Source organism: Phanerochaete carnosa (assembly GCF_000300595.1).
Source record: "Phanerochaete carnosa HHB-10118-sp unplaced genomic scaffold PHACAscaffold_2, whole genome shotgun sequence".
In the NCBI taxonomy this organism is placed as follows: domain Eukaryota; kingdom Fungi; phylum Basidiomycota; class Agaricomycetes; order Polyporales; family Phanerochaetaceae; genus Phanerochaete; species Phanerochaete carnosa.
The window spans coordinates 4,050,772-4,078,232 of NW_006767629.1; the positions used below are offsets into that span (position 1 = coordinate 4,050,772).

Genomic DNA, 27,461 nt, shown 5'->3' on the forward strand with positions numbered 1-27,461 from the left:
TGCATGAGCAACAGCGTCCGAGTGATCACAGGCTGCGCGACACACCTCCAACCCCTGCGGCGACGACCGAATCGTCGTGTACGTGGCAAGGCCCCTCGCATGCACCGCCAGGTAGCCCTCGACATGCTTCCGTGAGGGCGCGCCGATGCGGTGCAGCATCTTCGACCGCCCGGTGCCTTTCGTCAGGAACGTCTTCGCGCCGGTGCAGTGGCCGCATGTGCATCCCCACCTGGTGAGCCCGGCGAGCTGGTTCGCAAGCGTCGCGTTGGCAGGCGGCGCAGGTCCGAGCACGAGCCTCAGCCACGTCTTCACGAGGCCCTGGAAGGCGGGCCCCAGCTGGTCGAGCACACCGTGGGTGGTGCCCCACTGCCGCAGTGCAGGCGCAAGCGGGACCAGCAGCGTCTTCGCACTCTGCGCGTTCGCGCCCGGCGGGTCGACGTAGTGCTTGAGCGCGCGCTGCCAGAACACGGGTGCGCCGAGCGTCCGGAGCCAGTCGAGCGTCGCGGTGATCGCCGCGGGCGACTGGGGTTTGGACAGGGCGACGAACGTGTCGACGAAGCCGGAGAGGACCCCGTCGAGCGTGCGGCCGGTGTAGCCGTCGGGGAAGGTGAAGCGCGCCCTCTGCGCATGCAGTTCGTCGATGACCGCGCGGATGCTCGTCTCGTTGAACTTCATCTGCTCGAGCTTCGGAACGACGCTGCAACGTGTCCCGGTCAGCGGCGCGCATCGACCTCAAAAAAAAAGGAAGCACGTCCACCCACTTCTGGACAAACGTCGCCGCGTCTCCATCGACGACGACCGCGCCGATGAGCGCCGCCACGTCCGGTCGCGTCACGGCCCTCGTGTTCGCAACGAACCACTCAAAACAGAGCCTGACGGCGGTCTCCTTCAGCTTCTCGAGCCTCTCCTTCGGCACGCTCTCTGGCGCGCCGCGCAGCCGCTCGACACACGCTGCGACTACCGGGAGCATCACCGCCCGCGCACACTCCTGTGCGTACTTCGCTTCGAGCGCAGACGTGTCCCCGACCTTGTCGAGCACGCTCCCGACAAGCTCAGGACAACCGAGCACTATGCACGTCTGTACGTAGCGTTTGGCGAGCTCTGCATGGTCACCAGCTAGCGCCTGTGGCTGCGATGGTAGGTTCCAAGAGCGGTAGTGCGCCGGCTGAGGCGGTGGGGGCTTGAAAAACGTGGCCTTGGCAATACCCGCGCTGAGTAAGGTGGATATCGTTGTAGTCTTCTCTGTAGACTCTGGGAAGAACTCTGCCGCAAAAAGTTGGGCTGCGAGCTCGCGCAGGACGTCTTCAGAAGCGGTGGGCAGGAACTGTGGAAGCATACTGCGCAGAAATTCGGTGAGAAATATAGATGGGACATGATGTAAAGGCTACGTACACGTCCTTGAGGCATGACAGCCCACCGCCCTCGTGCGCAGCCTTGAGCAGAGCCGGACACTCGGCCACAGTCGGTATCTTCAGGGTCTTGAGCACTTCGTGGGCCTGCGCCGCCGCCCAGGGCTGTAACTCCGCGTGGACCGCCTTAACCGTATCCTCATCGGTATCAATCGGCTTCCAGGGCTCGCCCGCCAGAGTCTCGAGGAACTGTAGCCGGGTCGCGTTCCCACGATCATGCTTCAACATCAGCTCGAAGCTGCACCAAGGATCAATCAGCAGAAGCAGGACAATCCCCGGACAGAACGCGCACCTCGGTCTCACGGACTCCCAACCCCACTTCTCGAGCGCCCTCGCCCAGATCTCGTCGTCGACAACCCGCACACCCCCCTCCACGCCCCCCGCGCCCTCCGCGCACGCCGCGACTGCCCGCTGCCACTGCGCGACATCGTTCCTGGCCAGCGCACACAAGCAGACTGCCTCCGCGGCGTCGCAGGGCCCGCTCGCACGGTTCGCGAGCACAAACTCGATGAGCTCGTTCTCCGCCTCGGGCTCGTGCTCCTCGTACAGGTCCTCGACGGCGTGTTTGAAGCCGGAGTCGCCCTCGTAGAGCACCTTGTAGTTGTTCCGCGCGGGCCAGATGACGAGCACCGTGCGGCGATACCCTGCGGAGCGCGTTAGCGGACGAAGAAATGCGTATAGAAGGTGTGTGAACGCACACCGTTCGAGCGAGCCTGCACCCTGGAAGACGGGGTTAGCAGAGAGTGCGTTGATGAGATGGATGTACGCACGTTGCCCATGTAGCCCTCGTAATCCTGTCCGTCATGCGGGCCGGACTCGACGTTGTCCGCTAGGTCAGCGGGTATCGTCTCTTCCTCCTCGTTGAACTCGAGCTGCTTCGAGATCAGGTCTCCGTCGAGGTCGACAAAGTGCTCGATCGTCATCTCGCGGCTCTCGACCTCCGCAAACTCCACGTCATCGTCGTCGTCATCGAACCTGTCGTACCACCCGCGCCGGTCGCGGCGGTAGTATCCGCCGCCGCAGTCCTCCGCGTACCCCGAGAGGCGGCAGTGCGCGTTCGCGAGGCCCATCCGGAAGCCGTGCTTGCGCGCGAGCACGTCCAAAAGCGCGACCTTCTGCGCGTCGACGCCCTTGAGCGCACCCGCCTTCAGGTTCGCCTCGCTGTACTTGTGGTCGAGGAGATACAGGAGCTTTTCCGGCGTGCGCGCGCCCTTGTCGTCGCGCCATGCGAGGAGCACGCGCGTGAGCTTCTCGGTCACGCTGTCGTGTGTGGCGAGCGCAGGGCGTAAGGACTGTGTTGTGTGAATCAAGTTGTAGGAGAGAGCGAGACGGTATCCTGAGGTGATGGGCTTTATTTCGTGCGTGACATCGGTGTACCAGGCTAATACTGACGTTTCGAGCTGAGACCTGGGCGAACAATCGTACACGGTGGAGAGGTCGCCAAAGGAAAGGTGGGCAGCGCCGCCGGTGAAGTATGACGGAAGGACAACAACGATGGTCGCAAACATGCCGTCAGCTTTCTCAGTGCTAAAGGGGATTAGTTATAAGCATAAGTTGGCAACGAATCACTTACTCGACGTGCGGAAGGAAGCTAAATAGGGGTGATGAGAACAGCAAGGTGCGGAATATGGTACCACTCACTGGGAGCCGGTCTCGTATAACAGTAACTTGTACAGCTCTGCGCGCGGTTTGCTGGCTGCAATGTTGACGCCAAGTGTTTCACACACCTCCCCTACGACCCCAGAAAGATATTGGTTCCACTTTGGATTAGCAAACGACACCTGCATAGTGAGACATGAGCTTTGTTGTGGAGTCAGAATCTAAGGCGTAACGCACCAGTTTCGCGTCCATCTCCCAGGTATCCCGCACAGTTTTATCAACCACTGTCCGCTCTCCCATACCGAACGGTGCTTGTATCCTACGCGACTTGATGGCTTCTGCGTCTCGCGTACTCAGGGGAAGTCCAACGATGCCGAGGTCGGATAGTTTGAGGGCAGGGTTAGGAGCATCAGCATATGCTTTATTGAAAGAGAAGGCTGCTCGGAAGTTGTTCTTGTTTTCCTGCAAGGCAACATCGAAGTCGCCCTTAGCCAGAGTTAGTCTTGTCGTCCGACCAGCATCCGCGTTCGTGTAGCGACTCACTGCGATGTCCAGCACCTCGTTCAGCTGAGGTTTTTCAGACATTCTGTGCCTAGTAACTCGAACTAGATCGGCTTTACGTGTTGATTTTTGTGGTAATTATGGCAATGGCTTGCGATAGTAACTTGGCAGGATGGGGTCTAGGGGGATTGTAACAATTCTCGAACCGTTAGGGCCTCGGTGTCCGCAGGCTAACACCAATAATAGGAAGTTATTTGTCCGTGCGAGAACAAGAAGCCAAGAGGACGGGTGGTGAGCGGGAGGAGGAGAGGGGCAAAGAGTCGAAAGGGGCGCGTCACATTCCACGAAAACGGTACGCGGTCCCGTGACCTTACCATGACACGCGCCGCCCTGAGCTTGGTATGTGTTCGTGACTTAACACGTAGGTCATTCGCTTATTCCTCCTGGCTGTGCCTAGCCTTCGAGTGTACGATTGAAGAGCTTTCTCGCAAGTCGGCCACGATAAACGATTGCCTACCGGACCCATTGCTCTAATTATCAGTTTTGTTGCGGACGACAAGGGTGCGCTCAGGCGTTGTGCTCTCGTCGGACCTGCGTGGGTTACGCCCTGTCGGCTTCATTTTTTCCGCAGCGTCAAGCTCAGTGCACGCCATTTGTGCGAGGACGGAGAAGGCACGTTGGGTATTAGTCTTGTTCCCTCTCTTCTGGGAGGTGTTCGCAGAGACCGCACTGCGTGCGGTCAATAAGTAATGTTACATAAGTAGTCATAGTAAGGAAGGAAATGAATACCTGTCAACGAGTTGTTATCAATTGAGCTGCAGGACACCTTCCAAACTTCCAAATTTGTCTCGTGTTTTGTTAGTAGCTGTAAACAAGTTCATTACGTCATATCCTCACGCTCAGTTCAACTCGTTACCGGCATTCACGCCCACACCTTCCATCCACGGTCTTGACATACGAGCTCACACTTTGACTTCGCGCGTATGCCCTGAGCTTTTCCGTAAGATGCAATGCTCGCGTCGGCACATCTCCCAATATTGGGGCAACGACAGACTGCTTGCTGGTGACGCTCTAGGATTCACTCACGAGAGAATACCGAACGTTGCTCCCGTGGGCTGAAGTGTTCGCGCCCAAGCTGCTACGCTCTGAACAAGACTGTAAGTATACGTCTGCACCTGTGCCACAACGGGCATCAGAGCGCACGTCCACATCTCCGTCCACAGCACGAGTTCGGATCCGCTCAAGACCGGTCCGACACCCGCCGCGACAAGCCCGTCGAACGCTTCTTCCTGCAGAGGTTCCTGGAGTCGTTGGATGAGGCGAAGGAGTAGTTGAAAGTAGACGATGTCCTATTGGAGACGTTAGAGAAGGACACCCTCGGGCGGTATTACAATGTCAACGTTAACAAGGTAAGATTTTACCCCGCCACGATGCTTATTCATCTGGCCAATGGTCCAGTTTCGCATACTTGGCAGGAACCCTTGATGGCACGGCAGATGGCTGAGTACCGATCCGTCTCGCAGCAATAGGACTGATGCAAATTTCTTTGGCACTAGTTGAACTTGTCAAGTCTATCGTGTGCTTGTCGTTGTAGACTTACTTGGCCGGGATTCGGGAAGGTGTTACATGAGGATGCTGCTGCTTCGTTAGAGTGGGCAGCGCGTCCACATTTAGAAGGCAGGTACGTTTAGAGCTATTCTCATCGCCTATGTCAAATGCGTTTCGTAACACGACTCGGAAATTTGACACAAAAAAACCGGACGTAGAAGTCAAGGTCCAGGCCAAAGGCAGCACGGCAAGTTTCGCCGAAACTGCCCGGCCTCTATTCGACTTCTGTATCTTTGTTGCATGTTAGCGGGCTTCGAAGTCGCAACATCAGAGTTGAACGTTGAACGTTGATGTTGCGAGGAATATGCTTAGTCAGCGTTGTCTCACCAGGCCCACAGCGGTACTTGTGAATCCCAGAGATGCCTTGCACCATCGTTCGAACCTTGGGAAGGCTATGGGAATTCGAGAATCAGGGTCGCGTTGCAAAAATATTTTCTCAAGGTGGCATAGTAATCACTGATGGCTCATTGACCAGATGGGACAACCCATGTTGGGCTTGCCAGAAGCGGGGTCGAAGACCGACGGAAGGACCAGACAGGCGTACGTGTACCACGGCACAGTCCAGCTATGAGTCAGCGAAGGCACGAATGCGCTGTCCAGCACACTATTGTGTCTGCGATGGAGACCAGTATAAAGGCAGGGGCACCTAGGATGGAAGAGGAGCATTACATTGTAAAGCTTCTACACACCGCTTCACTATCACACACCCACAACAATGGTCAAAGTCGCAATCGCAGGAGGCACCGGTGGCATCGGCCTCCACATCGTCGAGGGCATCGTCGAGGCCGGCAAGCACGACGTCATCGTCCTCTCCCGCCGCGCGAGCCACCCCGTCCTCGACAAACTCGGCGTGCCCATCGTCACCGTCTCGTACGACGACCCCGCCGCGCTCGTCAAGGCTCTCGACGGCGTGCACACCGTCATCTCGACCATCGCCGGCGCCGGTGCGGACGCCTTCACGGACGCGCAGCTCGCACTGCTCGACGCGGCCGTCAAAGCGGGTGTGACGCGCTTCGCGCCGAGCGAGTTCGCCGTGCGCTCAACCGCCAACCACCCCATCGAGGTTTACCGAGCCAAGTGGCCCGTAACGGAGGCGGTGAAGAAGAGTGGGCTCGAGTACACGATCTACGAGGTCGGCATGTTCATGAACTACCTTGCCGCCGGCACGCCGGGTCTTGGGCACCTGGGCCCGTTCGCGTTCATATTCGACGTCGAGCATCGCAAGGCGACGATCCCCGGGGACGGCTCTGCGTACTTTGTGCAGACGCGGGCGGAGGACATTGGGAAGTTCGTCGCGGCGAGCTTGGACTTGGAGAAGTGGCCTGAGTTCAGCCAAATCAGGGGAGACAGGAGGAAGCTGAGTGAGATTGTGCAGTTGGCCGAGCAGGTCCGAGGTGAGCTCAGCTGGTTTTATTGCTGTGTAAGATCGGCAGCTGATTGTCCTCCTCACAGGCCAGAAATTCGATGTGACGTACTTATCTGAGGAGCAGCTACTGGAGACGATCAACTCGAGCATCCCAGGAAAGCTCAAACACCCCAACGAGAGACTCGCTGCGTTTGACATGGAGAAGATTATGGCCCATTGGTTTTTGGAGACCTTGAGGAGCAATCCGATAGGGTATGAGGGCAAGAACATTAATGAGCTTTGCCCCCAGGTGCAGCCCATGGGAGTTCCCGAGTTTCTGCAGCAGTGGTGGGGAAAGAAGTAGTAGTCTCTGCACACCAATTCAAACTCCGTTTGTTATGTGGCTTACAGTGTTGATAACGGGGCCGAAATGTCTGGAACCGAGACTAACGTCAAATCACCTCTACCTGCTCATGTACTACTAAGTCTTACTAGCAATGAAAGATCCTAAGCTTGGTATGTGTTCGAGGCTTAGCACGTGGGTCATTCATCTATCCCTCCTGGCTATGCGTAGCCTTCGAGTGTATAATTGAAGAGCTTTCTCGCAGGTCGGCACAAGGAATGATTAATGATTTCCCACCGGAACTTGTTGCTCTAATTGTCAGTTTTGTTGCAGACGACAAGGACGCGCTCAGGGCCTCAGGCTCAGGCGTTATGTTCTCGTCGGACCTGCTTGGGTTATGCCCTGTCGGCTTCATCTCTTCCGCAGCGTCAAGCTCAGTGCACGCCATTTTTGCGAGGACAGAGAAAGCACGTCGGGCATTTTTGCTACCGTTCCAAGTCTTGAGTGGAGCGTCGTCTCAGGCTCGCTTACAGTCTCTGGCAAGCCCGACAGCAAGGTCAGTTTTCCTCCCAGGCTCGCATCGACCCCGAGTTCTTCAAGTTCGTCGCTCTGCTGCGGAAGATGCCCCGCCTGCACACCATCATCCCTAAACAATGCGCAGTGGAACCCAGGGCAGACATGGCGTCAAATTCTGCTGCCACACTGTTGGGATCACCCGCGGACTCTGCTCGCTGCGCGCTGTCCCGAGCTACCAGGCCTCGCGCATCCTCGACATCTTCCATACAGAGGCCTTCTTCCGCCGTATTCACATTGATACACTCGAGCTCCAAAGACCGTATTAAGATGCAATAGGGTGCAACAGGATGATCCAACAGCGACACGTAGCAGAGAGGCAGTACGAGCCCCTTCGCGGATGGCGCGTCAAGACCGTCTACCCAAGCGATCTGCTTTGGACGGGATACGTACCAGTGCGGGAGCTAAGAGTCCTTTTCATGGGTATACTTAACGCCGGTGTTACAGACACACTACTGCATCTTAACCACCGGGGCGTTTCGTTCCTACGTTTTTTTCTGGCGATTGGAATGGTCCCTGGAGACTGGCCGTAAAGACTCTCAAGATAGATGGCCATTCGTTCCAGCTGTATTCGGCCAGGTGCGTCGCACGCTTGTCATCCGCTTGATTCATCTGACACTCTGGACGCGGTCAGATGACTGGTCTTTATACGCTCGATGCGCCGACGTGCAATCCGTCACTTTTTTCTTTAACACGCAGGCCATCCTCGAGCTTTTCTCCCAGGTTCTGCTGGAGATCGCACTACCCAGCCTGCCACGCGCTATTGGCCTCGAGGTCCTCTTGACCTCGGCATGCTATGCTGCGCCGCACGTGTTACTGGCATAATGTGATAGCAAGATGCAGTGGATCCAGTCAAGGCAAACACTTGAGCCAATTTTCTACTCCCAGGACGGTACGTTTTGGTATCGTCACATCTGAAGATGTTGAACGGCAGTTACTGGCGGACTTGAGCTACGAGACGGAGGCCATTGTCAAGAATCGGATGCCTGAGATGTAAGGGAATATTTTAATTTCACAGGGAGCATTAACATGAAGCATGTGAAGCAATGCATGAAGCTTCTTATGATTGCGGGCGAGTCAAAGATAACGCACAGTACTAGTATAGCATTCGGGAACCCGCTTCCAGAAATCCGAAAGACATGCCAGGTTTCCAACGAAGAAGCGCCCTTACTAGATGTGTAGCCCTGTGTAGCCGTTGACTGCTCCGATGGAAATTGTGCAGAATAGTGAAGCGTAGGGCGGAGAACAGGTGGAAGAAGCGGAAAAAGGTTCAGGACGCTCACGATCAGGAGATTATCAGGCAGACTGATCAGTAAGTAAACGGGTATAAACCTGTCTGTAATTTAGACGCCTATGTAAGAAGAGATACTTACACCCTTTAGTAACTGCCTTATGGCCGTTGTGTACCCGCTGGCAATTCCTGCCAACTGGACCGCGACCAGCTCAAGAGAAAACTTGGAGTTCTCTCAAAACCAGCAACGACTATAAATCTCTAGCAGCTTTTGGCATACATATTTACAATCCCTTGTCTTCTGACGACGTTAATCCATCGTAGTTGACTACAAACTCATCAAGTGGTGCGTCGGCTTGCAGGCGGAACGCCGGACCGGAAATAACTTCGCCTGTCCAATCATCGGGAGAGCTTTGCGTCGGACGTGTCGGACGACGAGTAGCCATGACTTTGACTCTATCTTTCCGCGATTTTACGCCCTCGCCTCGAGGACTCCTGCAGACACACGACTTCGGTCAATAAGAGTAGAAGAACCTGCGATGACTTGACGAACGACGACGACTACGGCTCACGAACATTCAGCTTGGCGTCCGCCGTCCTGCTCGCTCGGCCGCTCCAGTATGCCCTCAGCAGGTTTCTTGATCTATTCAGGCGTAATGCCGCTCATTAAAACGTGAGCAGTCCGCGCTTCTCATCTGCTGGTTGTGCTTGATATGCTCTCACAGGTTTATATCTATATTTTGCGGCTATTTCTTGGCCAAGAAGGGCATGTTCCCCGCTGCCGCGTCCAAGGGTGCATCTCAGATTACCATGAACGTCTCGCTCCCCTTGCTGGTCTTTGCCAACATAGTGCCAGCATTCACACCTCAAAACATCTCCGCATTAGGCCCGCTGTTCCTCACCGCTTTCGTGTACATGATCGTTGGGTTCTTGAGCGGCGTCATCATTCGCGAAGTGTGCTACGTGCCGCGAAATTTTTGGCGGGCATCATCATTTTGACAGGGATGAGCAACTGGGGGAATCTCCGCGAGTGCCCCACATCTGTCGTGCCGCGCGCTCACTCATTATTACCACAGCAAACGCCATCGTAATGTCTGTAACCCAACAAGCCCCGTTTGACCCCAACACCGATCCGCAGCGTAAGGCTATTTCTTCTCAGGTGCAATCAAAGCATTCTTATAATAGTTCAAGTGGGCGTATCGTTCGTGTCTATCTTCATCGTGTCATACCACCTCGTATTCTGGGTCTGCGGCGCAGCCCACTCGCTTTCATGGGATTACCTTCCTGGCATACCACAAGGCGAAGAAGCTGAGCGGCGGTGCTCATGGAAGGAGAAACCCCTGGGCTCGCTCGTTGCCCGACACATCCTCCGCGAGCCGAGGCCGGCACCGCGAGAGGCTTCTGTCGGATCTGCAGTCGCGGGCCCCGTTTTCCCAGAAGAGGAGAAGGAGAAGGATCTCGAGGCCATCTTTTCCATGGCGGTGCCCGAGCAGACGCTTCACGACGATCCGGCCGAGGCAGACCCAGAGGTCCAGCTCGTGCGGCGCATCTCACGCCTGTCTTCGCTGTCAACAGCACACCAGCAGACCGTGCCTGAATTCTCTCAGGCCGCCGCGGTCGCCGACCTGTCGCACGACTCGGGGAGCGTGACCGCGGCGCCCAGCGTGGCCGCGGCACCCAGTGTGGCCTCGCACGCCCCCAGGACGACCCGCCTCCCCGCAACCGTGCTGCGCTCGCTGCGCCCGTTGAAGGCCATCGTCACGCCTGTGACGGTCGCGATCGCGATCGCGCTGCCCATCGCGCTGGTGCAAGACCTGAAGGCCCTCTTCGTCGACGTCTCGAGCGAGGGCGGGCCAGACTGGAAGGGCCCGGACGGCAACCCACCGCTCGCGTTCGTCATCGACACGGGTACGTCTCCCCCACCCTTTTCTTTCTTGGCCTCTCTGCCGCCCCCTCTGCACGCAACGCAGCTCACCCCCTCTGGCGTGCCGCGCCGTCCCCCAGCGAGCTTCATCGGCAACATCGCCGTCCCGCTCGCGCTCATCATGCTCGGCGCGTCGTTCGCCCGCCTGCGAGTCCCGCGCCCGCTCTCGCGCCTGCCGATCATGGCCATGCTCGCCGTGACGCTCGTCAAGATGGCGCTCCTCCCCGTCCTCGGCGTCTTCATGGTCCAGGGCATGACCGCCGGCGGCCTCATCGACCGTTCGTCCAAGGCCGAGCGGTTCGTGGCGATGTTGCTCAGCGGCACGCCCGCAGCAGTCAAGTACGAGACTGTTCCTCCCTGAGTGCGCCCTTCTGCCCTTGTGCTGACGGCGCCATCATTCTTTGTTTGTTCTTTTTTTGCATCTCGCCAGTCAGATGATTGTTGCAAGCCTCTTCGCGCCGGACGGCAACGTAGACACGCTCTCGGTACGCCATGACAGCTCAACCTGCCATTCTCGGTCTAGTACTGATCGTATGGGTCCGCCAGGCCTTCCTGCTGATGCAATGTAAGTTGGGCTGTCCTTGATTCCCGAAGACCGCGGACTGATGGCGTGGACCCTAAGACACATTCATGTTCTTCTCATCCTCGTAAGTCGACTGTCGACTTTGTCGTATCACATTTCAACAGTCACGCTCACTGTCTCTGCTTTTGCAGTGCCATCACGGCCATCGCGCTGCTGCTGCTATAGACATGCCCCTGGGCGGCCTCGTTTTGCATAAAAGGACCTGCGCGCGTGCTGCGCACATCTTAGACTAGATCACACGTCACCGCATTGTCCTAGACAAGCCATTACAAGCCGATTTGTGTCCCGCACGGACTCTCCTCCTCCGCATCACACATCACCCAGAGCGTACCGAGACCACTGACGGACCTGAGCCTGAGCTGAGGTAGCACTTGTTGTTCAGGATCCGCGGGAATGTCGCCGTCCTCCACTGCAATGCGAAAGTTGTTGCCCTTCGCTTGTGCATCCGTGTCTACCACAAGACACACGCCGCAGTCTCTCGCACGCCACCGTCCCGACACGGTTGGCAAAAATACACACACACACACACACACAACCGGGCTGCGCCCCCTGCCTGCCTCCCGCGCAGCCAGCCCCGTCTTTCGCATCAGCAACCGTGCTCCACGGGGGGTCCACCACCCGTCCCGAGGCTGTGTCCCCCAATTTGCGCTTGCGCCTCCGCCTGCGCGCGCGCGCGCGCAGAAGCCTCGCCATCAAAAAGCCTTGGCGAAAGCGCGGCGCGCACCCCTCCGTCGCGCCCCCTCGCAGCTCGCGCGGGGGCATCGCTTCGATGATGATCATGAGGAGGGGGGGTAGGGCTCGGGCTTTGCATATTGCCGTGAGTCAGGGGAGGAGGAGGAGGAGGAGGAAGGGGGGGTGACCCACGATGTGTCATCAGCGTGAGTGACCAACGATGCGCGCATGGCGGGGTTGTGGGTTGGACACTGGCTTTGCGTATGCGAACATTGCGGTACTGTGGCTGTAGTTGGGATCTCTGGGATCTCTGGCCCGGCCGATTGGCGCGAGGGGTTGGGTTGAGGTGACGACGGGCGCGCGGCCGTCGGCCTGACCAGTGGACCCTGCAGCCCCCGTCTAGGGATGTGGCAGGGCGAGTGCATAATTCTGTCTTGGTTCGCTCTACGGCCGGACACTGGCAGGGTCAAGGGGCTCCTGAAATTCGCTGTGCTATTTTATAATAGCCATAAGTTAAAATTACGTGTGGTGTCTACTGAGTGCGATATCGATTATACGGGGTGTTGCGATATTGGTATATATATATGGCTACAAAGAAGCGTCCATTTGAGAGATAGATGCTGCGACCGCCCATTTGCCGCAAAATGTCCATCCGAGAGCACTGCTGTAATCTATACAACGGATCATGCCAGATAAATTATAATAAGAAAAGAAGAAAGAAGAAAAAGAAGGGAAAACAGCAGGTCATTGGTCGAACTCGAGGTTCGTCGACACGTCCTCCCAGGCATCAAGCGTCCGGAGGACCGCGTCGCACTTGCCCCGCACGTCCCGGTAGGCGTCCTGGCCCATGAACAACCACATGGGCCACTCGCGGCCGCGCGCCGAGCCCTCGCCGCGGACGACGTCGACGAGGAGCTCCATGGCCTTGGCGGGGTCGCCGCGCTCGTAGCCCGAGATCGAGTTGAAGCGGGCGCGGCCCTTCTCGCGGATCATGTCGTACGCGGGGATGTGCTTGTGGACCGTGATCGGCTGGCCGAGCGCGCTCGTGCGGAAGGAGCCCGGGATGACGACGGTGACGCGGATGCTGAACTGGGCGAGCTCGGAGGCGTATGTCTCGCCGATGGCTGGAGGCAAAAAAAACCCGCTAGGTCAGACCCGACGTGGCATCAAGGGTCGAGCTGTGTTACGCACCGTGCACTGCGGCTTTTGAGGCGGCATAGAACCCTGGAAAGAGTAAGGTGAGCCTCGTGTCGGGGGACAACACAGCAACGTCATATCTCACCAACTGGCTGTAGGAGCAGAGAGATGTCAGTATGGGTTATTTGGGCGCCAGGTAAATGAAATACTGACAGGGCAAGCGGCGTGCCACCCTGTGCGGCTGCCGACAATGACAACCGTCCCTGAGTGGCGTTCCCGCATGTGGGGGAGGACGGCGTTTGTGACGTTTAGCACGCCAAAGACGTTTGTCTGGAACTGTTGCATCGCGGCAAGGGATCTGTCAAACGGGGAGATCAGCTCTGGTGATGAGAGATGTGTGTGTGTGTGTGCGCAGTCACACGTACCCGCCCTCCTCGAGCACAGACTTCATGCCGAGACCTGCGTTGTTGACGACGACGTCGATGCGGCCCCATATCGAGAGGGCATGGTTGACGGTGCGCTGGATGCTCTCTGCGGTGTCGGACACGTCGAGCTTCAGGAGGGCAAGACGCGAGGGCGAGGCCTCGGGGAGTGAGGAGAAGGACTTGATCTTCTCTATCGAGCGTGCGGTGGCAATGACGCGATCGCCACGAGCGAGGACTGAAGCAACAAGCTGCTTTCCGAAGCCGGACGAGGTTCCTGCAGAGGGAGCGGGAGTGTTAGCGGGACTCGGCGGTAGGAGAGAGAGCGAGGAACGGACCGGTGATGAACCAGACGCGCTGGGGCTCTTGGGAGATGAGGGAAGGCATCGGGCTTGGAGTCTTTTGGAGAGAGCGGGAGGGTGAGTGCAGAGAGCGGCAGGGTCCGGGCTAGCTTATATAGAGGAGAGTTGATGAACGCATCAAGGGGGGTCGTGGAGAAGCGCGGACGCAGAACAGCACGAGCCGTTGTTGGGGTGGGAACGGGCCCGGTTCGAATTTGCGCTGATAGCACTGGCATACAGCCTCGTCGCAAACCCTGATCAGAGACCCCGCATCGGCAGCCAGCCCGAAAGCAGCCTGAGCGGGCGGCCGGATCAGACAGTGCTTTTGACCGAGAGAGAGCCAGCGGAGCACATGTGAGAGGCGGTGTCCGACGCGCCGTCAATCTTCCCACCCTGTCACTCGCACGTGAGCGTTCCCACCCTTGGCGCCCGACTCTTGCCTCCGTCTTGACACGGAAGGCCGTGTGCGCTCGCCCGTTGCGAGTCGCCTCTAGTCCGGCCTTGCACTCGTCCACAGAGTCTCCCGAAATGAACTCGCTCGTGCCGGCGAAAAACTGACTCTGATCAGGTGTCGGCGCCCTCGCCTCACACCACCGATGTTTCTCAACACAGTCGCACACAGCCGTGACTCGACGATGCAACAGATGAGAACCAGCCCTCGGACACACTGATAACCTCTCAAACGCCCGCAAATGCTCGGGCTTGACTAGCCTGTCTGACTCGGCCTGGGGCGCCTCGTTGTTCGGGAGGTCTGGAGCTCACAGCCTTCCGTGCTTTGTATTCCGAGGGGACTCAGTCCAAAGTTTGCTACGAAGCAGCCACGTCTACACCACAGACGGCGAAACACTTGCGGCGCACAGCATCTGGAAGCTAACCATGTGCATAATGAAAATCCCCATCGGATCGGGATGTGGGCGTTCGTAGAGGTTAACGCAAGCGCCACAGGCACGTCACTGTCTACACCGCTACAAACCCAAGTGCGCTAGGTGACCGATGCCCGCAAAGACACCCTTCGGTGCTGTCTGGCTCGACGGATGATGCGAGATGTACGGCTACGGAAGGAATAGACGGCCGAGTTCCATGCAACGCCCGACCTTCGCCAGTCTGTCGCTGATTAGCTCAACAAGCGCTAGAAAAGGACATGCTCGTGGCGCATCAGGCAATGGCATAGAGCCAGGGGGAATGACTGTGATTCAGACGTCTGAGCCCGCAGCCTCTGCCGACGGAGGAACTGTGTCACAGAGATCAACGATGACAGGCTGGAACGCCCCCTGTCCGACGCCGTACAATCTACCATTCGGCCCCCTCCGACGAGGGCCTCCTGGGTAGTTGGCCGCATTAACAAAGACTGTTCGATGCGAGCCCGGGCCAGAGCCGGGGCCCGTCCCCGAAGACTGCCACTCGCAGACCCGGACACCGTGGTCCTCGTGTATGTGCCCAAAGACGTGCAGACGAGGCTGCAGGCGAGGCAGTCTGGCCGCGAGGGCCTCACAGCCCACCGAGTCCCCCGTCATCGTGCGATCGAGGATCCCTGCTGGGGGTCCGTGTGTGAGTCTGCCCAAACTTTCCGTCAGTGGATGACATCAAAAACGTCACGAAAGGAAACCTGATCCCACAAGATATCTGTCTGAGCGATCTTCGAAATCAACGCTGCCGACTGATCAGGCACAACACGTTACGGAAGCGTGGCTGTACCGTTTACCTTCTGCATGCAGACCCCGTTCGTAGTTGAAAGCCCAGTTGCAGAAGTAGGGCGACCACTGGACGGGTGGCTTCCGTCAGGGGGGGGGTCACACGAGCCCAGGCACGATCACGCGAACTCACAGGTGAGCCATACACAGTCCACGTGCGGCCGCCTTCCTTCGCCTGGAATTCGTGAGTCGCGTCTTGGAGGTAGACGACACCCGCGTCGCGCGCCTCGTCGCCGGTCAGCACCTCCCTAACGGCGTCGACGTCCTGGCGCGTCCGTCAACAGCAGGAACACCAAGCGGGCGGCGCAAAAAAAAAAGGGGGCGGCAAACCCACCTCTTTGCCGCGGCGGTGCCAGCGGGCGTACTCTTCGCCGTACCAGTCCTCGTGGTCGTCCAACGTGAGATCGTGGTTCCCCGCGATGATTCTGGGGTGCGTGTGAGGGGGGCGGGGCGGGGTGGGGTGTGAGGGGGAGGGCAACGCAGAGCAAAAACCCGTGAGCAGGAGGGCAACACCTTAAGGACGGCAAGACGCACGGACATTTTGGCCCGGTGGGGCATGCCGGCGAGCCACTCGACCGTCGCCCGCACCTCAGCGAGCGTGCCGGACTCGGTGAGGTCGCCCGAGTGCAGGAGGACGTCGCCGTCAGGGACGGCGAACGTCCGCGCGTGCGTGTCGCTCACGCACACGAACCGCGTCCACGCGCCCGGCGGCCGTGGCGGCGGGGCCGCGACGTCGTACGCGACGTGGACCACGGCTGTCTCTGAGGCGAGCGCGCCCGAGACACCGTCGGCGCCGAAGACTGCGCCTGGGAGCGGAGAGAGAGCCGCGGTTTGCGTCTGGGCAGGCTTGCGGGTGAGCGTGCGGGATCGAGACATGAGAGAGAGAGAGAGACATGCTTGGAGCATTGTTCGTTTGGGACAGAAAGCTGTCCGTGGTTTGGTATACAGCCTTGGTGCAACGACCTGCGCATGGTCATCAAAACTTGTCCAAGGAGAGTCGCACACGATCATACCTGGCTTTGAGACTATTATCCGTCGACCACGCTCTGTGTGGAAGAAGAGGACAAGCCACAAGGAAGACTACGTAAACCCGGCCGGCCACCGCGGAGTCGAGCTGGCTCCCGTTACGGGAAGAGTGACACATAACGCCGCAATGTCACATCACGAAATGTGACTAGGCGAGGCGTGACACTCACGCTCCCGACGCGTCTTGAGTGCAGACGGAGACGTGCCTTCCTCAGACGTCCGGTCGAACAACTGATTGTCCAAATATCAGGGACACTGTGAGCCGCATCTTTCCTCCAATGTTTGGACAGCGCAACAGTCAGTCGTCGGGGCCCGCGATGATCCAGCTGCAGTAAGACGACCTAAGCCCGCAGGCGAAGCTGGGTCTGACTGAAGCCCACTGCCCCGCAGATCCGACACGATCCCAGGTCGCGAGTTGTGGGACTGACGTGCCGTTTCGCAGATGTTTCGGGTATCTGAGCTGTCGCGATCTTCTGTCCAGGCAGCTTACGACACGATCAAGCCGTTCGTCCACCGAACGCCTCTCTTCACCTCCTCGTCTCTCTCAGCATCCTTGCCGGGTGGCAACACGCTCTACTTCAAGGCCGAAAACCTGCAGAAGGGCGGAGCCTTCAAGTTTCGTGGCGCCAGCCACAGCCTCGAGCGTCTCACTCCAGAGCAGCTCGCGAAGGGCGTCTGCACGCACAGTTCAGGCAAGTCTTGCTCCTCCTCCTCCTCCTCCCTGTCCCAGAAGCGTTCCGGCAGTCTTCCAACACACGACAAACATTTCGTGACCCTGAGACTGATCCCGAAGATCTTTCAGGAAACCACGCGGGTGCACTCGCCTTGGCCGCCAAAGAGCGCGGCACCCAGTGTTTCGTCGTGATGGTAGGCCGCCGCTCCGCCGCACGACACGCGATAGCCACATTGACGTCGTTTTGATCTTCTTCTTCTTCTTCTTCTTCTTCTTCTCTCTTGTGTTTCCCGCGGTCGCCGGTCGCCTGAACCGAACCCCAGCCGTCCAACTCGTCGCAGCCCAAGATAGACGCCGTCCGGGGGTACGGTGCGGAGATAACGTTCTGCGAGCCCACCGCCACGGCGCGGCAGACGACGCTCGAGGCCGTGCAGGCGCGGACCGGGGCGACCTTCGTGCCTCCGTACGACGCCGCGGACACCATCCTCGGCCAGGGCACGGCGTTCCTCGAGACCCTGGAGCAGGCGCCCGAGCCGCTCGCGGCCGTCGTCGCGCCCGTCGGCGGCGGAGGCCTCCTCGCGGGCACCGCGCTTGCCGCACACGGGACTGGGGTAAGGGTCTTTGGGGCCGAGCCCGCCGGCGCCGCTGATTGTGCGCAAGGCCTCAGGGAGGGCAGCCGCGTCGAGGAGGTCGTGCCGGACACCATCTGCGACGGCCTTCGCACGCCTGTCGGGAAGCTCAACTTTCCTGTCATCCAAGAGAAGGTCGAGGGTGTCGTTGTCGTTTCGGACGAGGTAAGGGAGGCCCCCTGTCTCCGCCGCAGCTAGTGCGAGCTGATGACCGGATTCCTAGGAAGTTGTTGAGGCGATGAAGTTGATGTGGGAAAGGCTAAAGCTTGTGGTCGAGCCCAGCAGCGCTACAGCGTTCGCGGCCGTAAGGAGCAAAGCCTTCCAGTCGTTTGGTATTGATGGTCCTATTGCCATCATTATCAGCGGTGGGAACGTGGACTTGTCCAAGCCATTGCCGTGGACGAAACAGTAACCTCGGTCCTCGGGTGTCATGTATCAGGGACGGACATGAAGGCTTCAAATGCCGTCAGTTGTAAGTTGCATCACCTTCATTATCCCACATATCACTCATGCGCACGACAGGCCGTGGTAGACAAACAATGTATCGCGATACATAACATGATACTGTATCAGCAACTTGGACAGCAGCCCGATATATTGTGTAGCAAGAAGAGTTAGGAACAGTCCGGGTAGAGCCGTGACGCGTCGCGAAAGCAAGGTTAAATCCGTGGTTGCCGGCAAGGAGAGACTACGGAAACGCTCGCAGATCGTTTCCCAAGGCTGGAGCGGATCACATTCTGAAGTGCATAGCCATCGTTTTGAGTCGAGACGAGTCACCTGCATCAACCAGAATCTGACTCAATCATTGAAGCTGTCGCTGACTCGATCCAGAGACCACGTGAAGCACCCGCCGCTTTTGGCATACGCGGCGCTGTCGGCGAGCGAGTTCGTGTCGTTGTACGTGACTGCGGAGGACTGCGGTCTGCCTCGCCACATTGAACAGATGCTGATGAAACGAGCCAGTCCAGATGCTAACAACTGGCAAGCGACGATCTTACGAGCGTGTCGCCGCAGTCGTCCCAGCCTGCAGCCTCCTCACCACTCCACTTCGGGCAGCATCGTGGCGAGTTGGCCCGACCTTCGGCGTAGTCGTTCGCCTGGACGTAGGCCCCCGTCGGCCGACTTCTGCAGCGCGCCAGGCGCGGCGAGCTCGTTGAAGGGAATCTGCTAGTCCCCAGCCGCCGCCGCAGACGTGTCGATCCTCTCGTGGGGTCCGTCCAGGAAGCTCAGCTCCTCCTCAACCGTCTCGCGCACCAGCGGGCACACGCGTCCGGCGGCGCGATGGAAGCTACAGGACGCGCTCGTGGTGCTGTTTCATGTCGAGCCTCAGTGGCGGCGGGCTGGCGCGGCGCCCGTGAGCGTCGTGGCGGTGCGTTGCGAGGTGTAGCCACACAGCGGCACGCCGAGCAGGAGCTTGCCGTCGGGTAAGCTCATTGGCTGAGCGCTGCGTGCGGCAGGCGCGCCGCGCCGGGCCTGGCGGGGACGACGCGCCTAGAGAGAAGATGGCGCGACGATCGCTGATTGCAGGGCGCGGGAAGCGGCGCCTTGCTCTAGACGTCATGGTTCCTGCATCACAGATAGGCGGGTGAGCACAGCGGAAGCGGCGGCACAGGGCGCTGGCTTACATTATGTCGACATAGCAAGCGTAGCAAGCGACATTGGTAAGGGGGCTGCCGTTCGAGCCGGGCCGTGGCTGCTGCGTCATCGCAGCTTCGGAAGCCCCAGAGCCGAGCTCAGGGAAGTGAAGAAGCTCAGAAGGTCTGCGGCTCAAGACGAATGAGGATTACTGCCTGCTCCTGTGCTTGAAGTATCAGGGATGCGGGCCGGGTTCGAAAGAAGTTCAGTTTGCCGAGTCCATGTCGATGCCCGCGTCCACGTAAGTCCATCACCGAGCCGAGTCGTCAGATCTGCTCACCATCAAGTTCGTAGGTGTTTACTGCGACCATCGCGGCATCGACAAAGGGCGGCCAATTTTCGGCAATATTAATGGCCTAGAAGAACAAGCAGTTTCCGTCCCAACCGCGTGTCGTACCATCTATTATTCAAATCACAACGAAAAATCGATTAATCTCACCAATAGACAATACAATTATGTGCCCTTCCCGCTTTTGGTCGCACTGTTGACGAGCTGTTTGAGTACGGAGGTAGAACCACTCTCCCAGCCGATCCCCGAAGAAAACTCGGCGTCGCAAATGCTGTCGCACATGTCAGACAGCCAGTCGAAGAAATATTAACGTTTGAACTCACCGAGGAAGAAGATCTCGAACTTGGAGTAGTCGAGACTTTCCGGTGGGATGCCACCCGTAGGCCAATCTGGGTAGTAGGCGGCTGCAATCGGTGCGTGCGTCCAGCGCCTCCTCCTGAGACAGCGTCAACGGCAGCACATCTTCGAGGCTGGTGGCCTTGTTCGGATTGGTGAGTTTGGATCAGGCACTTACGATGGAGTAGCGCTTCGCAATCCTCGAGGTGGATCTATCGAAGCTGGCTCCGTCTGTGATAGGGGCCAGAACGCCGTCGTATGTCCTGGAATAGAGACCCTCGCGAAAGCCATGTCTACGTGAAGCTTACCAGTTGTCTGTCGCTGTTACAGAGGTTTTATGCAGGTATCCTGGCATCTTCTGCCTTCTGTTGCTGAAGTAGTTACACTGGGCCATTGTCTTCAAAATATGATATTTAACTTCGGCTACGGTAGCTTGGCGATCTCCCTATGTCGCTCAATACTGTAAGCGTGGGAGCCGATCGTGGCCATGTGGCTGATAGAGAACAAGTAGTGGCGGAATGTCGCGCTTGAAACCTTGAAGCTGGAAGTATCATGGAAGAACCCTCCATATTTCCTCAGTATAAATGCAAAGACGTCGGGAATAGGCACTGAAGGTTGCATTACTAGGATGCTTCGGGGAGAAGGGAGCGTGCTCCGGTCATCATAAGCTGTAGGATAGCAGCTGATCAACTTGACGCTGCAACAACCTGAACATTTGCACAATCAGTGCAGAAAACTATCTCGGCGATGCACACATACCGTCCAACAAGCTCAAATCTGCAGAGCTATCACACGCGTCTGCAGAGATGATATTCAGTCCCGCGACCCCGTGGCCTCTGGCCTCATGCCAAGGCGCAAGCTAGATGGCCTTATGGTAGCCTTTGCACCCTTTCCGTCCTCCAGAAAGCAAGTGAAAACGGATCCAGAAGCCTCAAGCAGATACATTGACGGTAGCGAAGGCTCGATTCGGGGGTTGATCGAGACCCCGATAAGATACGATAACCAGTGCTCAGCGCTCAGAGATTATCTAGCCGTTTGAGTAAGCCAGTCTGATAGTAACGGTAAGCAAATGGTGTGATCAATTTTTCTTAACTCGCTTACTACTTTGAGCGTTCCTCTTCCCATGATGACGTACAGGCTCACAAGCTCTCGGGCTTCAATTCTCATGAGTAATCTAGACGCTATAAGATTATTAACTCCTTTTTCTGACAGAGAGCTATTATTCATCTGCTTGTGTTTCCGTCTCGGGGCTTCGGGAGTGTGGTAGTACGATAGTTAAATACATCTGCGGACGACAGGTGCCGTTCAGGCCAGCCAGCTATGCCATTGCCCGAGAAGACTCAAGCCATAACTATCTCTGCTTATGGAGGTCCGGAGGTCGTAGAAAAGACCACCCTTCCGTTTCCCGAACAGGGGCCACAAGACATCGTGGCCAAGGTGAGCACTCCTGCTGGATAGTCATTCAGATGTCTCAACTACGTCTCTGCTAGGTCGTCTGGGGCGGTGTAAACTCAATTGACACCTACTTCCGGTGGGCATCCTTTCCAGCAGTAAACCGGTCTCAGCGCTCACCACCAGTAATGCTACAGCAAGGGTTTGTATCCTGTCAAAAAGTTTCCTCAGATACTCGGCACAGAGGGGTCGGGCATCATTGTAAAGCTGCCTACGAATGAAACGGTGCTTAACGATGTCGCTTACAAGCGACGTGGCTACAAGATTGGTGGAAGAGTCGCTTTGGTGCGTGTTCCACCCATTCCTGCATCGCGCGGCTAATATGACTCGGCCACAACTAGAACGCGCTGGGTGCCTTCGCGGAATACGTATCGTATGCGTGGACATCTGTCTATCCCGTGCCGGACGATATTCCGCTCGACACTGCATCGTCATGCATGGCCCACTGTACGTGCATTATATCTAAATGTTCAACCTACGACTTATCCCTGGCCGCAGGTCTCACCGCCCAGACAACAATGACTGAATCCTACTACGTCAAGAAGAGTGATGTCATTCTCGTCCACACCATTGCAGGCGGCCTTGGCCTTGCATTCCTGGCGTACGCCAAGTCCCGCGGCGCCACAGTTATCGGCACAACGAGCTCGCCCGAGAAGGCTGAGCTCGCCAAGTCGCTGGGCGCCGATCATGTCATCCTGTACACGAAGGAGAACACGGTGCAGCGGGTTCTAGAGTTTACAAACGGAGAAGGCGTGCACGCCGTGTTCGATGGCGTCGGCAAGGACACGTGCGTTAACAGAGCGACAATGGGGGGTGGCTGAAGTGCTGACTCGCCTTGTTGCAGCTTCCTCTCCAACTTTGACATGCTCCGTCGAAAGGGTACGCTCGTCGCGATCGGCAATGCTTCAGGCGCGCCAGACCCCATTTCTCCTCTCAAGCTCTCCGCCAAAAACATTACGCTCATCCGCCCCAGGTAAGTGCTAAGGACGTCAGCATCTATGGTACTCGGCGATCTGAATATTCTCGTGGGTAGCGCGTTCGGATACCTCGTAACTCCCGATGAGGTGGACCACTACCTCGGCGAGCTGTGGCAAGCCCTCCGTAGCGGGCTGTTCAATATCAGAATACACCGCGTCTTCCCCTTCACGGCCGAAGGTGCTCGCGAAGCGCAGCAGGAGATTAACACGCCTGGAAGCGGTCTCACTGGGAAGCTACTGATCAAGATATCTGAGGAATAGGCTACCGGACTTGCGTTAGAGAATATAAGACAAGAAGATAGATGTACAGCATATACGCACTAAGAAATATAGCCAATGTCTGAGAGAACGGGAGGAATATAATTACGGCAGCTTTGATACTACCCAAGGCGGCGCAGAGCATCGATGATGAGTCGCGCACCTACTAGACTATTGGTATAAGAGATATGACATGGGTCTCGTTCATAAATACTTTGCGGAGGGTCGAGGCAATAGAGAACGAGCTCAGGATGGCGTCGAAGTGGGATGGTCTGTCGATGGTCCTACCCAGAATAGCGTCGGATGTGGACACTGGCTCTTGGGCTTGGAATTAAGGATGAGTTCTGAATACTGAATGCTTGCACTCTCGTGTGCTGCAGTGCGCTTTACGCCACAGAAATCTAGAAAACATACGATCATGAGCAGCCTTCGGCGTTATCGGACTGATGCGCCTCGCGCATTTATTGACACTCATTTGGTCGAAAATTTGTGGCGCTAGGCGACCTCCGAGCCACGACAATATATACACTTGAAGGTCAGAACCTAGGCATCCTCCAGCACATCACGTAACTGCGGCTATCCGAAGAAATTGAGCAGCATTGAAGCTGATGATCCCGGTTAGTGCCAGGCCAGGTCTTGAGGCACGTCCTCGTGCATTTTTTATGCCAACGGTTTGAGGTCAGGCAGAGACATCGCGAATGCTGGGCATGGCTCTGTCTATTTCCACAGTAGGTTGGCGGCGAAATATCTGGGTCAGTGCCTCGGAATTACCTCATCCGCAAGGCCTTTGCAAATACCCATCCGACGGGGCTGGGACGCGTGGCTGCCCCCCAAATTGCATAAAATACCAGTGAATGACTCTAGGGAGCAGCTCCAACACACATCTACCCTCAAGCAAACCCGTGAGCTGGCATGTCTGTGCTCCTCTCGACGTCGTTAGTAACCACTTTGCCCTCATTCCGTCGTTTACTCGCCCGACGGTACATCTCTTCCTTTTCTTCATCATTCTTCATTCGTCTGACTCGATTCAATATAGCAGATACCACCATGTCTCAGTCCAGCTCCGCCGCGCTCTTCTATCTTGTCCAGATCATGAGCCGCGTCTGCTTCGACTACACGCCTGACTGGCAACGCGGAAACCCGAACAGCTACATCGACATGGTCAAGCTTCCCAAAGTGCTCACAAATAAGAAAATACAGCTACCGCGTCGTCGTCAATGGGAACGACCTCGGCGTGAGGGCCGCCTACGCCGTTGAAACTGACGGCTCGCGGCGCGTTAACCTCCTCGAATACAACAAGGGCTACGGCGTGGAGCAGGGATCGACTATTCAAATCTACGCTGTCGATCCGGACGATGGTAACCAGTACCTTATCGCGCGTTGGTGTTAAGATGTGTATCAGACGAGCGGAGAAGTTTCTTGTCAAGCTGTATTGTGAGATTATAGCGCTTCTGTGCATTATACGCTGAAATTATAAACGTACACAAAGACGTGCCGAAAAAAATATAGTAATCAAGTCCGTGAATCGCTCAAAGTTATAAATTTTAATAGGGTAGATCAAGGATATCCTGATAGTCGGGATCGTTTATGACGACTAGTCGCCTTTTCTGTGGCGTAACACAGTCGACCTGGTCTGTATGGTCTGTAGACAGCTTCCTCTTCGAGCGGGCGGCGGGAGGCACTAAGGCACTCCCCGCACTGCGCTGAAATTGAGCATTCGCGAGCCGCTTGAGACGTTCCTGAAGAACTGTCGCGACTTCGCTCAGTTTGCATGCTTTGTAGCCTTTTGGGTACACGAAGCGCTTGGCGACACGACGTTCTTGCAGTTCGTCGACGATGGCTTGAACGGCAGAGACAGACAGCTTCGTAGCTTCTAATCGCGGTACGACCCTATTGGCAGCGATGTCAGATAAACAAGGAAGCGTCTCCGGCCGAGTCCCTCACGTGGTTACAAAGAGCGATGGGTCGCAGTAGACAACGCTCGCGTCAAACAGCTGCTTTGCAGCTTCCCGCGTGAAGGCATCCGGTTCCGCGGCAATCCAGTCCAAGAAAAACCGTAGCGTGCGACGCTGGAGCTTGTCGAACACGGCAGGGAGCGTTTTGGGGTTCCGGCTCAGCAGGTACACCGTGAGAGGCACGAGCACCTCTCGCGCGCAGTCCTGCTTCTCGTCCTCGGTCATGCGTGATACGTCCACGACGCGCGCGAACATCCCGTCGAGGAGATCCGCGCAGCCCGTCTCGGTGCAAGTTTCAATGTATTGTTGCACGAGCTCGGAGCCGCTCGGGCCGTCAGGCGCCCGAATATGTTCGTAGGCTCTTCCTCTATTCGTTCCATTGCATCGAGCTCACGATGCATCTAGGGCGGAGGCACATTGGAAGAATGCAAGTTTTCGCTGCTCGAGTAATCTTTTCTCCATGGCTCACACTAGCATCCATCAGGGTACAGCGCAACGCTACTCGTGATCTGGCCTCGACGAAACGACCCATACATTCTTTATAATGGTGACGAAGGATATGACCGTGCCATCAATGAACTTGACAGCGCGGGTCCCCAGCCCACGTCCCATGAACGCGAGCTCGCGAAGTCTCTCGTACATCGCCGTGACAGCAATATTGAGGCGGCAGAGCAAGTATGTCGGGTAGCTCTCACCTGGAATGACGTCTCTCTGTGGAACGAAGCCGTGGTAACATTCTCAAAGCACTGCGGCGTGCGAGTTTTATCAGAGCCGATGGTGCTGCAAGCGATGAAGCAGTTCGGCTTGCAAGCAATCAAACCAGGGTACGCCTCGATACCTGTATTGTGTATATGATGTCGTTGACCTTGAGGTTCCTGTCTTAGATTAGAAGCTATGCTGAACGGCAACCGTTGCAGTCGCAATGCCTCGCGGGCGGACTTCTTGTCCGCGCTCGAGGCATGGTCATCTTCGCCCGATGCCGCGGCCTGCAAGACGACTGTCAAACAGCTCCAACCTTGGATTCTCGAACAGAGACTCACAGTGTTGAAGACGCTGATATGGCCTCGAGGTTACGAAGCCGGCACTATAGTAGACGTTGTGAAGAAGATCCGTGGCATCGTGACACTTAAGGACATGTAAGTAGTCGCGATCCCGATTTTTGCACCTCTCACCATGTTTGCAGCGTTCTCCCGGGTCTGACAAGCCCCGACGCTCCCGTCTACGACAGTTTCTTGATTTCTTTCGCACTGGCGATCCATCGCGGCCCCGAGCTCCTTCACCGCGACAAACCTCGGATTGTGCATGCTCCACTAGAGGTCGCGCTTGCCAAGTCTGTCTTCTTCTGGTGCAGCGCAGACAACAAGCCACAGCCGCGCGAAGCACACCTCGGCCGGCCCATGCGTTCTCCTTCTCGAGATGTCCGTCGTCAATTACAGCTTTGCTCAGCAGAGACGGAACCCCTTCGTCGCTGTACTCGTCGTAGTCCAGTCCCTTTGTTATTAGCTTCCCATCCAAATCAACGAGGCGCGCGATGTGGAGCTCTCGATCCTGGTCGTGCTCGTCGTAATCGCTGTCGTCACTGTACTGTTCTATCTTCTGCCCATAATCATCAAGCGCGTGATACGTCTCTACATAACACTTCGCGTGGGCGAGACCAAGGTTGAATCCATGTTTGCTTGCGAGGATCTCGAAGAAGGCGAGCTTCTGCGCATCGGTGTCGGCCAGCGAATTGCGGCTCAGCTTCGCGTTGGCGCGGGTCCTTGACAAGACGAAGAGCAGCTTCTGTGGACTCTTCTCACCAGTATCGTCGTTCCAAGCGCGGAGGATGGCATCGAAACGTTTGGTCATTGGAGACGGTGGAGGCAGCGAGGGAGCTGGGCACTGCGCGGTGTTGACAACGTCGTACAGCAATGCGAGACGACCGCCAGACGAGATAGGTTTGGTTTCAACGGTGGCGCCAGTATACCATGCTACGACCGTTGTCTGAAAGTGGTTGGTTCGGGCGTTGTCATAGGCTGCGACCAGACCGTCGTGCGAGACGTGCACAGCGCCACCATCGTACTCGCACGGGACAATGACAAGCACTCTAGCAAATGCACTTTCAGACGATTTAAATCTGAGAGATTTTATAATTTTCAGCTTTAAAACCACGCCAAATGAGCCAAGAAACACATACTCATTGTGAGCTGCTGTCCTGGTGAAAAATGTCAGCTTCACTGCGTATAGAACAGCGAAAGACTCACCGCGAGCCTTTGGGATGGAGAAGAATCTTGTGTAATTTGATTTTGGGGGCGCTTGCATTATACGGAAGCCGGAAACAGAGCCCCGATGAGACGTCCTTTAGGACCTCCGCCAGGAATCCCTTCCACATTGGGCTGGCTAACGACATCTAACATGCATCGAACTGTGTGAGAGGAAGATACGTATCAAATTAAGTGATTCACTTGTTTGAGGTCCAGCTCGTATGCATGTCGTTCATGCTTGTCGGATGACCGAGTACTTCGCGACTTAAGCGCCTCCACTTCTCGGTCGTTCAGCGGCAAACCTATGGTGCCCAAAGCGGGGTGCCTGAGCACCGGATTGGGAGCACCTGGGTATTCTTTGCGAAACGAGAAGGAAGTGCGACTAAATCTGTTGTAGTCGAACGCGTCTTTCTTGTCACATAACAGGTGCTCGAACTGGTCCTGCAAATTCGCTACGTGTCAACAGCCGAACCACGTTTGCATCGCGCCAAGGTCCCAGACTTACCCTTATACTTCGCGGCTCGATCTGTGTTTTCTTTTGAGACTCTATAACAGTAGACTTGTATCGAGACATGGAAGTGGAGGTCGAAGATCTGAGCAGGGACCTCA

At 56.9% G+C, this 27,461-nt stretch overlaps 12 protein-coding genes across 12 annotated transcripts in view; 6 read left to right on the forward strand and 6 right to left on the reverse strand.

Annotated features, from left to right (window-relative positions):
- PHACADRAFT_138445 (uncharacterized protein) overlaps nucleotides 1-4,317 on the reverse strand; it is a gene marked incomplete at its 3' end in the record, with an annotated part of 4,875 nt that extends 558 nt beyond the window's left edge. Inside the window, exons 1-10 of the mRNA XM_007392515.1 lie at nucleotides 4,299-4,317; nucleotides 3,246-4,238; nucleotides 3,051-3,190; nucleotides 2,983-3,000; nucleotides 2,180-2,936; nucleotides 2,108-2,129; nucleotides 1,702-2,053; nucleotides 1,393-1,647; nucleotides 762-1,337; nucleotides 44-697 (exon numbers count right to left, since the gene is read on the reverse strand). Of these exons, the coding sequence (XP_007392577.1) occupies nucleotides 44-697; nucleotides 762-1,337; nucleotides 1,393-1,647; nucleotides 1,702-2,053; nucleotides 2,108-2,129; nucleotides 2,180-2,936; nucleotides 2,983-3,000; nucleotides 3,051-3,190; nucleotides 3,246-3,593 (3,122 nt within the window). The 5' untranslated portion in view covers nucleotides 3,594-4,238; nucleotides 4,299-4,317. The remainder of the gene's footprint in view (nucleotides 1-43; nucleotides 698-761; nucleotides 1,338-1,392; nucleotides 1,648-1,701; nucleotides 2,054-2,107; nucleotides 2,130-2,179; nucleotides 2,937-2,982; nucleotides 3,001-3,050; nucleotides 3,191-3,245; nucleotides 4,239-4,298) is intronic.
- Nucleotides 4,318-4,469: 152 nt separating this feature from the next.
- PHACADRAFT_250888 (uncharacterized protein) lies at nucleotides 4,470-6,965 on the forward strand. The gene is given in 7 exon segments (XM_007392516.1): nucleotides 4,470-4,685; nucleotides 4,696-4,918; nucleotides 4,985-5,190; nucleotides 5,456-5,531; nucleotides 5,593-5,657; nucleotides 5,718-6,511; nucleotides 6,570-6,965. 2 exon segments carry the CDS (start codon nucleotides 5,833-5,835, stop codon nucleotides 6,824-6,826), a joined length of 936 nt encoding a protein of 311 aa, XP_007392578.1. The 5' UTR covers nucleotides 4,470-4,685; nucleotides 4,696-4,918; nucleotides 4,985-5,190; nucleotides 5,456-5,531; nucleotides 5,593-5,657; nucleotides 5,718-5,832; the 3' UTR covers nucleotides 6,827-6,965.
- Nucleotides 6,966-7,411: 446 nt separating this feature from the next.
- Nucleotides 7,412-7,869, forward strand: PHACADRAFT_250893 (uncharacterized protein). Its single transcript, XM_007392517.1, has one exon. It carries the CDS (start codon nucleotides 7,459-7,461, stop codon nucleotides 7,645-7,647), a length of 189 nt encoding a protein of 62 aa, XP_007392579.1. The 5' UTR covers nucleotides 7,412-7,458; the 3' UTR covers nucleotides 7,648-7,869.
- A 1,241-nt stretch (nucleotides 7,870-9,110) lies between these two features.
- On the forward strand, nucleotides 9,111-11,590 carry PHACADRAFT_250894 (uncharacterized protein). The gene is made up of 8 exons (XM_007392518.1): nucleotides 9,111-9,282; nucleotides 9,335-9,572; nucleotides 9,619-9,748; nucleotides 9,801-10,517; nucleotides 10,614-10,872; nucleotides 10,964-11,018; nucleotides 11,080-11,180; nucleotides 11,248-11,590. Exons 1-7 carry the CDS (start codon nucleotides 9,266-9,268, stop codon nucleotides 11,116-11,118), a joined length of 1,455 nt encoding a protein of 484 aa, XP_007392580.1. The 5' UTR covers nucleotides 9,111-9,265; the 3' UTR covers nucleotides 11,119-11,180; nucleotides 11,248-11,590.
- Nucleotides 11,591-11,978: 388 nt separating this feature from the next.
- On the reverse strand, nucleotides 11,979-13,746 carry PHACADRAFT_250900 (uncharacterized protein). The gene is made up of 6 exons (XM_007392519.1): nucleotides 13,686-13,746; nucleotides 13,351-13,624; nucleotides 13,139-13,283; nucleotides 13,071-13,077; nucleotides 12,980-13,012; nucleotides 11,979-12,912 (listed from the first exon to the last, which is right to left on the reverse strand). Exons 1-6 carry the CDS (start codon nucleotides 13,732-13,734, stop codon nucleotides 12,533-12,535), a joined length of 888 nt encoding a protein of 295 aa, XP_007392581.1. The 5' UTR covers nucleotides 13,735-13,746; the 3' UTR covers nucleotides 11,979-12,532.
- A 755-nt stretch (nucleotides 13,747-14,501) lies between these two features.
- PHACADRAFT_138454 (uncharacterized protein) lies at nucleotides 14,502-16,413 on the reverse strand. The gene is made up of 8 exons (XM_007392520.1): nucleotides 16,393-16,413; nucleotides 16,277-16,342; nucleotides 15,918-16,216; nucleotides 15,714-15,804; nucleotides 15,513-15,644; nucleotides 15,391-15,448; nucleotides 15,305-15,338; nucleotides 14,502-15,242 (listed from the first exon to the last, which is right to left on the reverse strand). Exons 2-8 carry the CDS (start codon nucleotides 16,283-16,285, stop codon nucleotides 14,882-14,884), a joined length of 984 nt encoding a protein of 327 aa, XP_007392582.1. The 5' UTR covers nucleotides 16,286-16,342; nucleotides 16,393-16,413; the 3' UTR covers nucleotides 14,502-14,881.
- Nucleotides 16,414-16,596: 183 nt separating this feature from the next.
- PHACADRAFT_250903 (uncharacterized protein) lies at nucleotides 16,597-18,265 on the forward strand. The gene is made up of 6 exons (XM_007392521.1): nucleotides 16,597-16,662; nucleotides 16,848-17,097; nucleotides 17,208-17,272; nucleotides 17,402-17,872; nucleotides 17,931-18,179; nucleotides 18,230-18,265. The coding sequence occupies exons 2-5, from the start codon at nucleotides 16,848-16,850 to the stop codon at nucleotides 18,117-18,119; spliced, it is 975 nt and encodes a 324-aa protein (XP_007392583.1). The 5' UTR covers nucleotides 16,597-16,662; the 3' UTR covers nucleotides 18,120-18,179; nucleotides 18,230-18,265.
- Nucleotides 18,266-19,796: 1,531 nt separating this feature from the next.
- PHACADRAFT_206245 (uncharacterized protein) lies at nucleotides 19,797-20,666 on the reverse strand (the record flags this gene model as incomplete). Its single annotated transcript, XM_007392522.1, has 3 exons — nucleotides 20,146-20,666; nucleotides 19,955-20,101; nucleotides 19,797-19,902 (listed from the first exon to the last, which is right to left on the reverse strand). The coding sequence occupies exons 1-3, from the start codon at nucleotides 20,256-20,258 to the stop codon at nucleotides 19,797-19,799; spliced, it is 366 nt and encodes a 121-aa protein (XP_007392584.1). The 5' UTR covers nucleotides 20,259-20,666.
- A 607-nt stretch (nucleotides 20,667-21,273) lies between these two features.
- On the forward strand, nucleotides 21,274-22,659 carry PHACADRAFT_250906 (uncharacterized protein; the record flags this gene model as incomplete). Its single annotated transcript, XM_007392523.1, has 7 exons — nucleotides 21,274-21,404; nucleotides 21,458-21,498; nucleotides 21,557-21,704; nucleotides 21,761-21,866; nucleotides 21,918-22,206; nucleotides 22,264-22,392; nucleotides 22,453-22,659. The coding sequence occupies exons 1-7, from the start codon at nucleotides 21,288-21,290 to the stop codon at nucleotides 22,655-22,657; spliced, it is 1,035 nt and encodes a 344-aa protein (XP_007392585.1). The 5' UTR covers nucleotides 21,274-21,287.
- A 1,042-nt stretch (nucleotides 22,660-23,701) lies between these two features.
- On the forward strand, nucleotides 23,702-24,044 carry PHACADRAFT_192435 (uncharacterized protein; the record flags this gene model as incomplete). The annotated part of the gene is made up of 2 exons (XM_007392524.1): nucleotides 23,702-23,830; nucleotides 23,955-24,044. 2 exons carry the CDS (start codon nucleotides 23,702-23,704, stop codon nucleotides 24,042-24,044), a joined length of 219 nt encoding a protein of 72 aa, XP_007392586.1.
- A 48-nt stretch (nucleotides 24,045-24,092) lies between these two features.
- Nucleotides 24,093-24,946, reverse strand: PHACADRAFT_206248 (uncharacterized protein). The gene is made up of 2 exons (XM_007392525.1): nucleotides 24,599-24,946; nucleotides 24,093-24,544 (listed from the first exon to the last, which is right to left on the reverse strand). Exons 1-2 carry the CDS (start codon nucleotides 24,862-24,864, stop codon nucleotides 24,199-24,201), a joined length of 612 nt encoding a protein of 203 aa, XP_007392587.1. The 5' UTR covers nucleotides 24,865-24,946; the 3' UTR covers nucleotides 24,093-24,198.
- A 135-nt stretch (nucleotides 24,947-25,081) lies between these two features.
- On the reverse strand, nucleotides 25,082-27,426 carry PHACADRAFT_206249 (uncharacterized protein; the record flags this gene model as incomplete). Its single annotated transcript, XM_007392526.1, has 6 exons — nucleotides 25,082-25,304; nucleotides 25,995-26,725; nucleotides 26,786-26,803; nucleotides 26,853-26,998; nucleotides 27,054-27,293; nucleotides 27,358-27,426. 6 exons carry the CDS (start codon nucleotides 27,424-27,426, stop codon nucleotides 25,108-25,110), a joined length of 1,401 nt encoding a protein of 466 aa, XP_007392588.1. The 3' UTR covers nucleotides 25,082-25,107.
- Between the last annotated feature and the right edge of the window lie 35 nt (nucleotides 27,427-27,461).